The sequence below is a fragment of the Frankliniella occidentalis genome, unplaced genomic scaffold (assembly GCF_000697945.3).
Source record: "Frankliniella occidentalis isolate FOCC.00 unplaced genomic scaffold, Focc_3.1 Scaffold20, whole genome shotgun sequence".
Taxonomy (NCBI): domain Eukaryota; kingdom Metazoa; phylum Arthropoda; class Insecta; order Thysanoptera; family Thripidae; genus Frankliniella; species Frankliniella occidentalis.
This window is the reverse complement of record NW_026267150.1, coordinates 2,614,497-2,628,660: the sequence shown is the minus strand read 5'-3', so window position 1 is coordinate 2,628,660 and position 14,164 is coordinate 2,614,497. Positions and strand designations below refer to the sequence as shown.

The window sequence follows — 14,164 nt, the reverse complement described above, 5'->3', positions numbered from 1 at the left end:
CAATTTACACTATTCAGTATCATATCAAGAAGGTGGTCATGGCAGATAATCTAAGGATACAAAGAGCAGGCAACTTCCCATCAACTGCATTTATTTTAGACTAGTATTACGAAAAGTAGAATACTCCATACAAAACAACAAAATGGGAACCAATGCTCACCAAGGACGAATTTTACCTGTAGAGACAGCGGTGAGTCTTATAACATTTTTAGGTCTTTTAATCATTTGCATTTGTTTATGACGAGGATGTACATCACACCAAACATGCAGCCTTTCCTCTATCATAACAAAATGGCAGTGTTTGCAACGTCTCCTCAGTTTACCTTTTGTCTGAAAAAGGTGTTCAAAGATTAGTATGCAATAGGAGGAACCAGCTCAATCAAAATAGTAATTTATAACTAAAATTAACCATTATTTACAAGTATCAAAAACTTACCTTCATTCCTGCATTTGGGATTGCAAGGACCGAAGCTGGCTTCAGAAATGATGGAGATAGCGTTGGTAATATTCCAAAAGTTTGGAAATTACTTGGCTTCACAGGATTCCATACACTGTAAGAGCACACCGAACTTTTCCACAAAATTCCAGTTAACGATTTGGAGAAACTCCGACAAACTGTGCTGATACAGGACATTATATCTGGAAGATAAATATCAAAGATAAAGCATTGGCTGTGGAAAAAATTACGTGGATAAATTATGGGAGCATAAATTTGTGGACAATAGAAGAGGACACTCACATCAGTTCCTTGTTTATCCAATTTAAGTTTGTTATGGTACCACCAAGTAGCTCTTACTTTACTTTAAATAAACTAACCGCTTCAACTTGATTCCAAACAAAATGACATTGCCACAATTTATTTCAAAATATCTTTCAAAGCTAAAACTCCATTTTAAATAGAAATCTAGTAATTAACGTGAACTAACGTATAACCACGGGTAGAAACAAGAAATTCGAGGTTAGTGCAGCTTCTGTTTCTTGTTTCTTGTCTTCTGCTGTTTAGATGGACTGATATGCGAAAGCCCGATCTTCATCATTCACGTACATCTCTAGTGGCTTGTGATAGGGTCAGATTTTGTTCATCCTGATATCACCTTTGAAAGATTTCGTTTCTGAAAATATTAAGAGAATGTACATTTCTCCAAATGGTGCCTCTGAAGATAAAATTTAACGAATAAATGAATGAATGGGCAAGTTGGTCCATTCAACGGTCGGTAACTGTTAGTGAAGAGTTGAAAAGACCAGCTGGCAAATCGCAGCCGCACCAACGCACCATCTCACACTGGAGTAGGATGCCTCCGTTATTCGTTAAGAATGCATTGTTACAATTTAATGTTCTCGCTGTCATTTGATAATTTGCCAAATCCTTTTTTCATATGGTCACAATTGAAAGAGGCTTTGCTCTATTTCCGTTTCCGTTTCCCATTCCCCTCTCCACTCCACCCCTCACCCTCCACCACCTCCCTCTCTCCTCCCTCGCCTCTCGGTGCTGCCGGAAACGGTGTCAGTACGTTGGGAGGTCTCTCGAAAGGAGGATCGTTGGAGGTGAGGTTGAACTTGCACGTGTTCCAACTTATTCTGACTTCGGGCGCCGGCCTGCTCTTGCTTTGATTCATTTAGCTCGTCTGTTGTGATCGTGTGGTGCTATTTGTATTGTTTTAAGTGCTCGAGAATTTTCTCCTTGCGCTAGTGGGGAAAATAGTGTCGCACCCAGGGCGTGTTTGCTAGGCCTATCTACGCCGCGGCGCGTAAGCGGGGCAGGGCTTCAGGAGACTCGTTATGTTTTCTTCAGTATTCGGATGCCATTTACTTCATTTCTCTGCCTATTTTCTGCATTCTGTTTTCTGTGCAATGGTCGGTTACGGCTTGGTTAAGTGTTGGTGTATGTGTACCAAGCGTTCATGGGAGGAGCCTGCCCGCTATGGTCAGCCAAATGTCCTGTCTCTAAAAGGCTTCGTGCCTGTTAAATTTATTTTATCGTCTATAAGTTGTTGACGGAGTTATCGTTCGTTTGTGTTTCTCGGATTAGTCGTACCCCCTTTTAAAATAACCTAATAATCTGTTTTCCCGCCTATTTGCCTCCGGCAAGACAACTGCATTCTTTATGCCCAATGGCGGCATTACCTCGTGTTCGCGCCAAATCTTGTTGTTGCGTCTGTGCCATAAAAACTATTGCTATATCTTCTATTTATATTTTGCTTTCTTAGGCTTATTGTGTGGCAAGTTCTTTTGAAGTTTTGTTATTGGCTCTTACTAAGCTTTGCATTGCGCCTAACCTACTTTCTAGACTAGATTTTCTGTTTCATGGAAAGTGTTTGGCTTCATGGGGCCGTCTTCTTTTCAGCTGTCATAGATGGATTGTTGTGGTGCCAAAGAGGCTGTGAAATGTTTCGCAGCTTCATATCACAGTCTTCTTTGGTATCATAAAGATCTGTCCCCACATCTTGGTATTCATCCTGCACCAGCTTTATCTGTTACATTTGTTTTAGGACCGCCTTATTTGTGCTTAACTCGAGTCCCCTTCTAACAGCATATTTTTCAAGATTTACTTCATTCAAGAGTTCCTGAACCTTCTCTTGATTTTGCTGTGATCCTGTGTAATTGACTCACATCACAGCTGAATCAAGAGCAGTGTTAGGGATGCTTTCTTCTCAACCTCAACTCTTCTGCCAGTGAAGCGTCGCCCTCTGATCTATGGACGTCCCGCAGGTTTCGCTGTGATGTGTAATATTTGATCATATCACAGCTGAAATCTGTGAGAGTTTCATGTGGTTCTAACATCAACATTCTCAAGTGTACACCTCTACCATTGGAATCTTTTTTCAAGAAATTAACCACTGCATTTTATTTTTCCAATGATCAATAAATCATTTTAAACCACTTTATTGTTACAATTCATTTCCAACATCAAATAACATATTTACTTAGATTTAAACCACTTGGGTACTTTTCCTTCACTGCTTGGTCTCGTTTTAGATTCATTTCGATTTTCAGTTCTTGCATTTGATGTACTAGCTGAAAATTCTTGACTAGGACCAGGTTCAACTCTCCTGGGAACAATATTTCTGGGAAAAAAAGATTAATACTACATTCTGCAGAAAAATTTGCATTTTTGAATTCCAATGTGCAATTCTTACCTGCGCATCGATTCAGCGGCCGCTGCTGCTGCTGAAGCAGTAGATACTTGAGCCATTACTTCTTCACTAATGTAAGACCCGTTAAGGGGACAAATAGCCGGTGAAAGGAAATACACCAAAGCTCCAGGTACACAATTAGCATCAACTAATGTTTGGTCAGGCATTAATACTTCCTTGGGAGGGGTAGTAACTGCAATTGTTCAAGACATTAGTACCCCCTAAAATACTGAAACAGATGTGCAAATCATACTTACAGATTTCAAACTCAATTGAAGGATCTTGAAGGTATTTCCTGACAAAATCTATGACATGAGAAACTTTCTCAAGAGGAGTAAATGTTCCCTGTAATACTAACTGATTAGGAAATTGCACCTTAATGATACAGCGTTTATACTGGTTCAGAGCACTTAGCACTTGTTTGGACTTCTCTAGTTCTCTATACTGGGAAGTTACCAAGGGTCGTTCTTCAAGTGCAGCCCTGTAGAGTAGAGAAAATGTGAGCACTTACTCAGTTTTACATACCAAATAACACCACTGGTACTTACTGTCTGCGCTTCATGTCTCGTAGAAGTTGTTTTGCATCATCGACTGTTAAGTCAAAGAAATCATCGGGAACATCCTCTGGTTTACAAGCCCTAGCGGTTGTTACATCAAAGAGAACTGCATTACGTTCCCCCAACTGTCAGAGGGGGAATTTGATCAATTATCAAGCCACTGGTAATTATTAACTGATTGTGTTTAAGTTCCACTTACAAATACGATTGTTTCCTCAGCTGCCTCGGTGGGTGCATTTTCTTGTGGCATAGTGTGCACAGATGAGCTTTCAGTAGATGAAACTTGAATTGTACATTGAGAAGTATCCTCATAGTCCATATCTACTTCACTGTTGGATTTCCCTTCAATTTCTGCAATTGTTCCAGTGTTATGTTCACCTTCCGCAGAACTTGAAATTTGTTTCTTGGCAGGATTTAATTGAACATCATTAGAGTCACATTGAGATCCATCTTCAACAACTTCAGGTGCAACAGGACATGATTGATGGGAAGTACTAGCTCCACCCACACTCATTGCAGGATACTTCAAGTTTTTCTGAGGAATGCTGCTGTTGGACTGTTTGACCATAGGTTCCTGAGCAGCGATTAATCGTGGCAAAGGTGCTGAAACATTAGCTTGCCTTTTAAGCTCATCTCTTGCTTTTTTAAAAAACCTGCAAAGCATTATAATTAGAACAATTAGAATGAATCGGATTGATTTCGGGGGTAAGTCAGGGTCTTTTCAAGTGATAGCTCACCTAAGAATTGCTCCACCTGATGTAAGACCCAAGCTACGCAATGTTGTTTTCTCTAAATTTTCCACACCACATTCTTCACGACCAACATAAAATATGACAGGTAATATTTCAGCAGATTCATCTGCCTCAGCCTCCTCAGGACACAATGTCTTAACCACATGCCACAGAGAATCTAGAGGTGAAAAAAAGGAAGTAAATCTCATTGTTTAAAAATGTACAGTGAATAAAATACTAAAAGAGGAAACATAATTTATTAACACGTTGAGTGCGGCGGGGGTAGGCAATCCCATGTTATTGTGACCCACGGTGTGGGTCACGCCGCACTGAACGTGTTAATAATTTACCTGAAGGTTCAAATTCTCCCATGACACGACCACCACTTTCAAGAGCAAGACCCACTTTGACACTGCTTTCAGCTCTTGCTTTTAGAGCTGCAGCCATTTCCAGCTGTGCGTTATTTGGTAATCCAGTATATCGCATGATCGAAGTGGCATCAAGAACCTTATTATGGTGTCTGAACACAATAATAAAAATGACTCTCAGATGACAGCAAATCTTTTCATTATAAAATGTAATAGGAGAAAAATGTCAAAACCTATCAAGAAATTAGGAACTTACAATATGTCGTACTCCTCAGCTTTGAATCCCTGCTTGTGGCATACTTCCTCGAGAACCTTCAGACAAATAAAAAAAAACACAATTTAACAGATGGTTCAAGCACTGTCAAGTGCTTGGAGCATGACAAATTCGTAAAAAGGAAATTTTGAAGTGAGTAGAAATTCATGTCAGAGCTTGGTCGTGCTGTCAAAACTTTACTGGGATTGCGAAATGTGTCCCAACACATCAAGTAAGCCGTAAGGTTGTTCCCAACCCCAGCACAAGTGTTTCGTGTGTGTTCTTATGACGGAGTACAAGAAAACTTGATTTGAACAGAAAACTACGATAAATCATGAGAATGACATTTCACTTTCAAAAGAGACAATTAGTTCATACCTGCAAAATAGTCGTGTTTGGGGTAACTTTGACATTTTGACGTCTGCCATTGGGAGCTAATACAATAACACATTTGTTTGACATTCTTCATCAACTTCAACGACTTCGTCTAGAACGCCTCAAGTGTTAACTCTTGCTTGAAATTTTTGTGTTTTTCAACGTAATGGCTCAGTGCCTTGATTCTTTTCTTGTATTGAAGTTCAACCGGCAGCATCAACTATGTGACGTGTGACGTCACATCTTACTCTCTTAATCTCGCCCTGATTTCTTCTCGTGCACAATATGAGAAATCAGGTTCTAGCTTGTTGATTTTAGAGTTTCGGCGCGAAAACAGCACAATCATAACAGCTCAAAGACAGCCCCTCGCTGACTACTCGCTGTTGTATACCTTTTTATAGAAAATTTAAAAAGTGGATTATTAGGCTGCAAACAATGGCAACAAAATTCAGCGACAAATTTATATGCGTTGCTAATACTTTGCAAACATTACAGGATAATTTACAATGTGTCATATGGTAGGGATTTGAAAAAATATTTTTAGTGTTTTTGTCTAGGTTATTGCAGAGATGTACTTATTGAGTGTTGTGACATTTTGGAAGCTTAAGTAATTCTCTCCTAATTTTTCCTCCGTTTTATTCAGCTTAGAAACGTTAAAACAGCCTGTAAGCACTCGTTGTGGACACACCTTTTGTCAGCCCTGCATCAGTCGAGTTGTGAAAGGTAAAAATGCTGTCTGTCCCTTGTGTAATGCCCGAGTCAATCGTCGAGGCATTGTCGAAAATGAAAAAATTAAAAGTCTTGTCCAAGCTGTTCATGTCTTGATGTCCAGTGCTCAAAAGGATGCTGCAGAGATGGGCTGTGAAAACCGTATGTATCTGTTCTTTTCTGTTTTACTTTTTTTTATTGTTTTTTGTTTTTTAATTTGTTTTTTTAATTTGTTTCTCCTTGCATTTTCGATTTTGTTTACCAAATTGCAATTGTTTCCTGTTCATGTTTCAGTTTTGGATTTAGCTAAGGAGTTCAGAAACTCTTCTCGAGAATCCTCATCTCCTACTGGAAATGTAAATGCTGCCGTTGCCACTGATTCGGGAACTAAAATGGTTCCACCTAAAACTTCTAAAGTTGAAACATGGCTAATGTGTATGTCTCCAACTCGTCCAACTCAAGATTCTAGTCCCACTATTCATGCAGATAACACACCTAATGAAGAATCTGACCCTGAAATGGTCTCAGTGTCACAAATCAAGCCTGAGACCTCTGTGTCTTCGAAAATAAAGCCGTTGTCAGCGTGCATTGAAGAGGATGTTGACGCAGATGAAGGAAATTCAAAACAGTTCAATTTTAAGCCAAAACCTGCCTCCAAAGGTCGAGCTGCCCCAAAAAATATTTCAATTAAAGGGAAAGGAAAGCAAGAATCGATCACAAATTTCTTAGGCAAATCAAAACCATGTAAATCTAAGCCAACAACATCTGTGTCCAGCACTGCCAGTAGCTATACCATCACAAAATATCCTGATCTTAAAGTTCCTGATCCTGTAGTTGTCATTCTCAACAGAGAAAAAGAAAATACAACCAATCCTCTTCCTCCACGGTCACCTGGTTGGTCACGTATTAATAAAATGAAGAAAGATTTCAGCCATCCATCAAAAGTGCTTAAAGTGGTCAATTCAAAGGGTGGTAATTCGCCAATACCAGTTATTGAAGATGGTGGCAGTGGTGATGATCAGCCCTGTTTTAGTCTCTCTTTAGATAGTCCAGTATTAAAGAAACGAGCCAAAATGAATGAAATTGTCACCAACCTTGAAAGTGAAATAATAATTTTTGAAAAGTCAGTTCATAAAAAAGAGAATAAGAGAAGTGAACAAATGTTTCAGCCTAGCACTAGCACAAGGAGCAATCATCAGCAGCCGGGTGAGTGCTATTTTGTAGTACAGACATTTATGTGTGTGGTTTATTTCATTTATTTTTAAAAAGCTATTGATATTCCTTGTCCTCTTTAAGTAGGTTCAAAGGTGTCTTCTGTTCAACCAAGAGTACGATTTTATAAACTAGGACCATTTATTGCAAGAAAACAACAAAGAGTACCCATTTACCTGAAGGGCCCTCTTGAACGTGCAGATTTTTTTGATGTTTCATCAATGGGATATCGGTCAGTTTTCTCAGGTATTGAAACACCAATTTTTAGTGTAAATTATAATTTGACATGTTTTTTTGTTTTATTTCTCAGACTACTTGTGGATGCAGAAACTCAAACCAGCCCCAAGTCAGAAAAGATCGCTCAGTTTACGGTGCCCAACCCTCAAGATACTCTTTCAAGTCCACCCCTTCACGCTAGAAGTCAGCACAGAAAAAGTTCAGAATATGATGTTGACATGATGGATGCTGAAACAGTTGTTTTTACCCAGCCACTAAGACGTTCTGATATGGTCATTCCAGAAACTCTATCTCATGATGAAATGATAGATTCTGGAGAACCTGTGGACTTTGAGAGTGCCCTAGAAAGGGACAAATCCTTGTCTCAAATATCAGAGATATTTTTGAAAGGAAATGACCCAATCAACATTTTGTCAGGCAGCAGACAGTTGTCTCAAGAGTCTGTGTCAGTTGTGTGTTCTCCAAACATTGAAAACAGCCCTAAAAAAATATCAGACTTAGAATCTCAATCAGTTATAAATCCTACAATAGACCTTGATGACTCATGCTCTAGTGTGTTAGATGGGAAAAGATCCAAAAGAATACGTTCATTGGCAACCTCAAGTGAATCGTCAGATTCTGAAGTAGGTGCTTCCAAAACAAAAACTAAGAAAAAGAAGAGGAGTAAACAGCCAGTACTTTCTGATAATGAAGATAGTTGTAATAATCAGTTAGATATTAGTATTGTGGACACTGAAAAAATCATGGCCAATATTGAGGCTGAACTTGAGGAATCAGCAAGACCAGGATCTCCTGTTTGGATTCAACAGGACTCCAACAAAACCATTTTACCTATGGAACAAACGTCTACTAATCCTCAAACTTTTGATGAAAATCTAGATGTGTTATCTGACACATCTGCAACTCAGGTATGATGTCATACTTTGACATGAGTTATTCTTGTTGGCTCCTATTAGCTATAGTTCTTTTCTTTGCTTGATAGATTGATAGTGATGCAGATTCAGAGTTGATTAATCCAACTCCACAAAAGCAACCATCATTTTTATCAAGGTATTGAGATCTCCTCTTTTTCTCTTTCTAATATTCATAAATTCTTAGCAATACTAAATTATGATAACATTTTTATTGATACAGGACAGTCACTCAATCAGATGACATAGTTCCGAGTTCTCAGCCTTCTGGCGGAAGTCCTCCCCTCCAAGTATCAGTGTTGCAAGCTACTTCCACGGACTTGCCAGAAAAAGAGTCTCCATGCATTCCTTCAGTAGATCCAAAAGATCAGAAGGAGAACACAATTCTTGATGAGATATGCATAACTGGAAATAGAGAACATGTTGTGGAGCCTATGAGCTTAAACACAAGTTCTCCAGCCATATCACTGGCTGTAAAACCAGTATTCGTATGCAGCAGTATTCCAGCAAATATGAGCTCACAGGTACTTAAGTTCTTTAATATTCTAATTTTTTGTTTCTTCCGTCTTGTGTATGTTAACCACAATAATTGAGAATTGTTTTTCTTTAGGTGGAGAAGCTTGCAAAAATGGTTGGTGGTGAATTTTCATCTAAGTTCTCTAATAACACAACCCATCTAATTGTTAGAGTGGAAGAAGGCAACAAAGCTGACAAAACTTTGAAATATTTGTCAGCTGTTGCTTGTGGAAAGTGGGTTGTTACATTTCCATGGGTTCAGAAATGCTTAGAATCTAACAAGTTGATTCCAGAGGTAAAATTTACTCCAATTCATTTAAATGAACAGTCACTCCCCAAATGTAGTTTGCCTTCTATTTTATTATATAAATGATCAAATTTGTAAATTTAGGAACCTTATGAAGCTTTTGACACTACTGGTGAACCAGGCCCACGTCGATCAAGAGAAGCTCGTCAATCTGGGCAGAAGCTGTTCGGTGGCTTTGAATTTTGTTGTATTGGTGATTTTCTTGATCTCTCCAAGTCTCAGTTAGAGGTTGGTCATTCCCTTTTAGAAAGTATTTAGACTTTTTTGAACTTGTTCAGTTAATGTATAATGTGTTTTCAATATGCTTTTTTTTTCTCCATTCAGGAACTTCTTGTCGAGTGCGGAGGGTCAGTAGTATCTAAGCCAACTGAATTTTCATTTCAAGACCGCATTATACCTATATGCTTAGCTCAGTGGGAAGAGGAAAAAGAGCAGGAATATTCTTGTAAGTTTTTATATCTCATCAAACTGTGATAAACATTCTAAAATATGCAAGATTCTAATCTAATCTGTATGATTTGCAGCATGGTTGGACAAATACAGCAGTCCTCTCATCCAACATGAATGGGTTTTGGATTGTATTGGGAAATTCTCTGTGACATCTTTTGCGCCTATGTTGCTGTGTGATGTAACCGACGATGTCTTGACATCAATGGGAATACCACCTCCCCTCTTTGAATTCACAGAAACTGATCAGGATCAGTAATAATACAATAAGATTTGCTATTACAGTGTTTGAAGTTTCCACTCATAATACCTTTTGGGGAACATAACTTTCATCTGATTTGCCTTTTATCCACTTGTTATGTTCCGTCTTCACTTCTCTGTCAATATTCATAGTCCAGATTTGTTCTATATGAACTCTCATGGCAGCAAAGGAGGCTCATCTGGATCTTTTGTTCTCATAGTATGTATGTGATAATGTCTTGTTTCCTTCTTAATTAATGTATATGTTCATAGTTTATGAATTTTAATATTTGCATGATATATATCCCTTGTTTGTTTTGCATACATGATGCTGTTTGTATGTTTTGTACATTTTATTTTAAAAATTGCTCTGCGGGTTTATTTTAGAGCACACACTAAATTTGGATTATGTTATTTATTGTTAGAATGTTATGAATTACCATGCACAATGCATTAAGTTATCCATCCAAGTAGAATGAATCTTTCTACTTTAAAACTTGAGACAAGCTTAAGGATTACAAAAAGTCATTCTCAGTTGTATAAACAAAGCTTTATTTATTTACTTATAATATACGAAACTTCTATCACAATTAAATGTGTACCTCGTCTTGTTCACATATGTGCTATATATTTCTAATCCAATCAATAAATGTTATGTATAAAATTTGAATTGTAAAAATATATAATTGTAATAATAATAATAATATTCATTTTCTTTCAATAAATTTCTGCTGTTATTTGATGTCTCACATTCTCAATACAAAAACAGCAGGAATGTGACAGAGCAAACAAATTTCATTAAATGACAAGAAAACATAACTGAACAAACGAATTCAAATTTCATTAGATTGTTATGACACATAGTATGGTACACCTTGTCAAAATTTCCATCTGCACTAGAGGGAATACAAATAAAGTCTTGTGGTTGCTCTTGTCACACAGGAATTAATACTGGCATCTTCTTAACTTTTCTGTGACTGCACTGCTCTCTATTTTCATACTGAGATCAACTATTCACTTATTCCAATGTAAACGTTATCAAGTTGACTACTAATTGATAAAACATAAGTAATATACTTTAAAAGTATGCATTTGCTTACAAGGCTTAATTGTCGTTGGCTTGCAATTCAAAAACCATAACAACTTGAAAGTTTAGATGGCTTTAAAAGCCCAGTTTCATAGTTGCTCTTTGTAACTGCTGGAAAATGCCAATATTTATAAAAAATAACGAGTATCAAAACATACAGAAGCACTGTATAAAAGGACAAAGGAGTAGGCTTCTTGGACAAAGCAAGCAACAGCCTGAAACATATCAGCACTAATGTACTGCACCATTGTTCTACAGGTATTATTATGCATTATGTCCATTGCAATTGACTCCCGATCCAGCAAGGTCAAAATCAAAGAAAACACATAATTCGTTCAACATTCAATATATTTGAATGTATGACTGAAATTTGAAAATCAAGAGAAAATAAACTTGTTTCTTATAAAATAAAAGTATCTCATAAAATCACAATTTTTGTTTGACTATGAAAAACTGTTGCCAGTTTTAGACAATTGCACAGATGACCGCTCAGCGGTGCACGTTAGGCGGAGTGCCGTCACAAGGACACGAGCTTATTGCCAATATTACTATCTGGACTCGACAAGTCGACCGAGTTTTGATTGCGTTGTTGAGACGAACAAGAGGGCACCAGGGGACCAGAGACGGGCGTGAGACCAGTCCCACCGTCCATCAGAGAGTCAAAGTTCAGGGGAATGCCCGTCGACGGGGTGGTTATGGAAATGCCGGCGATTTCCGCGGCCGACGATCTGAGGATGGTGTGGGATGACACCGGCAGTGACGTCGGTCTGGGTGGTTTGCTTTGGGCTGGAGGCGGCGCTGGCATCGAGAGGTGCGGTCTTTTGGCCGGCAGCGGCTCGTCCAGCCTCGGCTCTTGCTTCACCTCAAAGAGCGTCGGCACCGTGGGCTTGATGTCCGGTGGGCTGGAGCAGGGCTCCGGCCGAGAGGGACGGCGGCACACATGACTCTCCAGAATGTACTGTAGCTCGTCCATTTGCATCTTCAACTCCTGGATCTCCTGCTGCAGACCCTGCTTCTTCTTTTCCAAACCCTCCGTTTCCTGCGGACAAATGGGTCACAGGTGTTAGTGCACTGTCGATTAGAGTGTTGTCCCCACCACTTCCAGTGCAGGCGTACTTACAATGATGAGGGAGTTGGTGTGGTCCATTCGTCTCTTTCTGCAGCGGGCAGCGGCGGCCTTGTTCCGGTCGCGGCGCACCTGGCGGCGCTCCTCCTCCTGGGGTGAGATCTGCGAGGGAAAGCGGGGGTTGGTTAGACACGATCTAATGCGGCGCAACGAGTGGCTGCAGAGGGAACCTCCAACTCGACTTACCCCCTTGGCTTTGTTTGGCCGGCGCCCGCCCACGCTCCTCCGGGCAGGGGTGACGCTGGGGGTGGGGCTGCTGGACGAGGGGCACGGCGACACGGCGGGCAGAGGGTGGCTCGGCGCCAGACTCGCGGCCGTGGATGACGCCACGCTCACGATGGCGCCCACGCCGCCGGGATTCGAGGCGCTCGCGCCCGCGGGCATGGTGGTGACGGAGCCGCCCTGCCACGCCTTCGAGTCCACCATGTTGATGTAGGTGGACGACGAGCAGTTGACGATAGGGGGCACGAAGCCGGCCTCGTTGTGGTAGGTGGGCTGCTCGTCGTCCATGGCGCCCGATAGAAAGTCCACCGTGGTGGCGAGCGAGCGCAGCGTGGTGGGCGTGAGCGTGAGCGTGGGCGTGGTGGTGGTCTGCACGCCCGTGGGCAGCCCGTGCATGCCCAGGCCGTAGGCATCCAGCGGCAACAACTGTAACAAACAGACAGAATGGTCAGGGCTGGTCCAACGGGTACCTCCATGGCGCATCATGAACGGCTAAAAATAAGTCCGGGGCAAAGGAAAGCGCGGGGGGCAGCGGGCAGCGGTGTCGTTGGTACCTGCTGGCACAGCTCTTGCATCAGCACGCTGGGCAGGTCCACGGAGTAGTCCATGCTGTAGTCGGTGCAATTCGGTTTCGAAGGGGGTGGGGGTGGGTAAGGGTGAGAGTACATGATGACGCCGCGTCGCACGCCGCACAACGGCGGCTCGACGGGAAAATCGTAGGGGCGTCAAATCAAATAGCAAAACTTGTGTCGTTCGTTCGAAGAAAAGGTGCGATTAAAACATTGGTCGTTAGGGGTTCGTTGTAGGCGACCGGCCGCGGCGCGCGCGCATCGCCCGGCCCGCCCGTCGGGTGGGAGCCAACGTTGGCGACTGAGCGCCGCGGCGCCAGGCGTAGCCAGGCGTCGCCGTCTGGGCCTCTCTCGCACATCGCCAAGCTCACCGCGGTAAATATAGAGTAAGGGCCGCGAGGGGCGGCCGGCGTCCAGGCCCAGCCAATCTGGGGCCGCGGGCCACGAGGCCGGGAGCCAGGGCCCGGCAGGGGCACGGGGCCCAGGGCCCCACCCCGCCCCTGCATCCAAACAGCGACGCCCCCCCACCGCAGAAAGGCCCCGACACACGCCGCGCTTTAGCACAACGGCATTTCCGACAAACACGGACCGGAAATTCCCCGCAGTCTGGCGTTGGCCCGGCCCGCGTCGCTTCGGCTGTTGGCATGTCCGTTCTGACCCGCGCCTGCCGCGACGCACCGGCTCGAGGTGAGGTGAGGTGAGGTAGGTGCGAGACGAGACGCCGCCGCCCCCACTCTTCCCCCGGGGGGCCCCAGGCGCTCCAGGCCCCCCGACACGACGCACACCTGCAGGTGGCGTTAGGAGGCCGGCGCCATCCCCAAGTCACCCACCGCCCACTTTGCTCCCAACCCGCAGCTGTCTCTTCACTCCGCCCACCTGCAGCTGCCTCCGCCGGGCCATGAGGCGGGCCATGGGCCGGGCCAGACACATGGACGTTCGTACACACGCAGCCATGTGGCAACGCCGCCCCAGCGCTGGCCGCGTGGCCCCGCCTCACTCCCCTACGCCCCTGCCCTCCCCCAACCACCGCGCCGTCGTCGTGCGCCAAGCCGGCCAGCCCATGCTGGCAGCCAGGCCGGCCGGCCGCCAGGCACGCAGGCAGCCGCAGGCCGGCCACACCGCACCATCACAACAGCCTCAGCTCCTCCCGGTTAGGGGCCCGTC

The 14,164-nt window shown here is 42.8% G+C and overlaps 4 protein-coding genes across 5 annotated transcripts; 1 reads left to right on the top strand and 3 right to left on the bottom strand.

The window, feature by feature from the left end:
* Nucleotides 1-74: 74 nt before the first annotated feature.
* On the bottom strand, nt 75-1,019 carry LOC113207916 (39S ribosomal protein L36, mitochondrial). The gene is made up of 3 exons (XM_026424679.2): nt 740-1,019; nt 437-639; nt 75-330 (listed from the first exon to the last, which is right to left on the bottom strand). The coding sequence occupies exons 2-3, from the start codon at nt 632-634 to the stop codon at nt 157-159; spliced, it is 372 nt and encodes a 123-aa protein (XP_026280464.1). The 5' UTR covers nt 635-639; nt 740-1,019; the 3' UTR covers nt 75-156.
* Nucleotides 1,020-2,842: 1,823 nt separating this feature from the next.
* Nucleotides 2,843-5,653, bottom strand: LOC113207331 (tether containing UBX domain for GLUT4). The gene is made up of 9 exons (XM_026423853.2): nt 5,422-5,653; nt 5,047-5,102; nt 4,773-4,942; nt 4,429-4,600; nt 3,891-4,344; nt 3,683-3,816; nt 3,392-3,615; nt 3,138-3,327; nt 2,843-3,065 (listed from the first exon to the last, which is right to left on the bottom strand). The coding sequence occupies exons 1-9, from the start codon at nt 5,503-5,505 to the stop codon at nt 2,921-2,923; spliced, it is 1,629 nt and encodes a 542-aa protein (XP_026279638.1). The 5' UTR covers nt 5,506-5,653; the 3' UTR covers nt 2,843-2,920.
* A 68-nt stretch (nt 5,654-5,721) lies between these two features.
* Nucleotides 5,722-10,721, top strand: LOC113207315 (breast cancer type 1 susceptibility protein homolog). 2 transcript variants are annotated; one of them, XM_026423832.2, is made up of 11 exons: nt 5,722-5,936; nt 6,062-6,288; nt 6,421-7,332; nt 7,423-7,570; nt 7,649-8,483; nt 8,558-8,625; nt 8,710-9,010; nt 9,097-9,297; nt 9,394-9,537; nt 9,634-9,754; nt 9,834-10,721. In XM_026423832.2, the coding sequence occupies exons 1-11, from the start codon at nt 5,854-5,856 to the stop codon at nt 10,013-10,015; spliced, it is 3,222 nt and encodes a 1,073-aa protein (XP_026279617.1). In that variant the 5' UTR covers nt 5,722-5,853; the 3' UTR covers nt 10,016-10,721. The 2 variants fall into 2 exon arrangements, with proteins under 2 accessions (XP_026279617.1, XP_026279625.1); XM_026423840.2 differs by having other exon boundaries at nt 5,723-5,936; nt 7,426-7,570.
* A 692-nt stretch (nt 10,722-11,413) lies between these two features.
* On the bottom strand, nt 11,414-13,324 carry LOC113207340 (transcription factor kayak). Its single transcript, XM_026423865.2, has 4 exons — nt 12,986-13,324; nt 12,396-12,857; nt 12,204-12,311; nt 11,414-12,122 (listed from the first exon to the last, which is right to left on the bottom strand). The coding sequence occupies exons 1-4, from the start codon at nt 13,097-13,099 to the stop codon at nt 11,601-11,603; spliced, it is 1,206 nt and encodes a 401-aa protein (XP_026279650.1). The 5' UTR covers nt 13,100-13,324; the 3' UTR covers nt 11,414-11,600.
* Between the last annotated feature and the right edge of the window lie 840 nt (nt 13,325-14,164).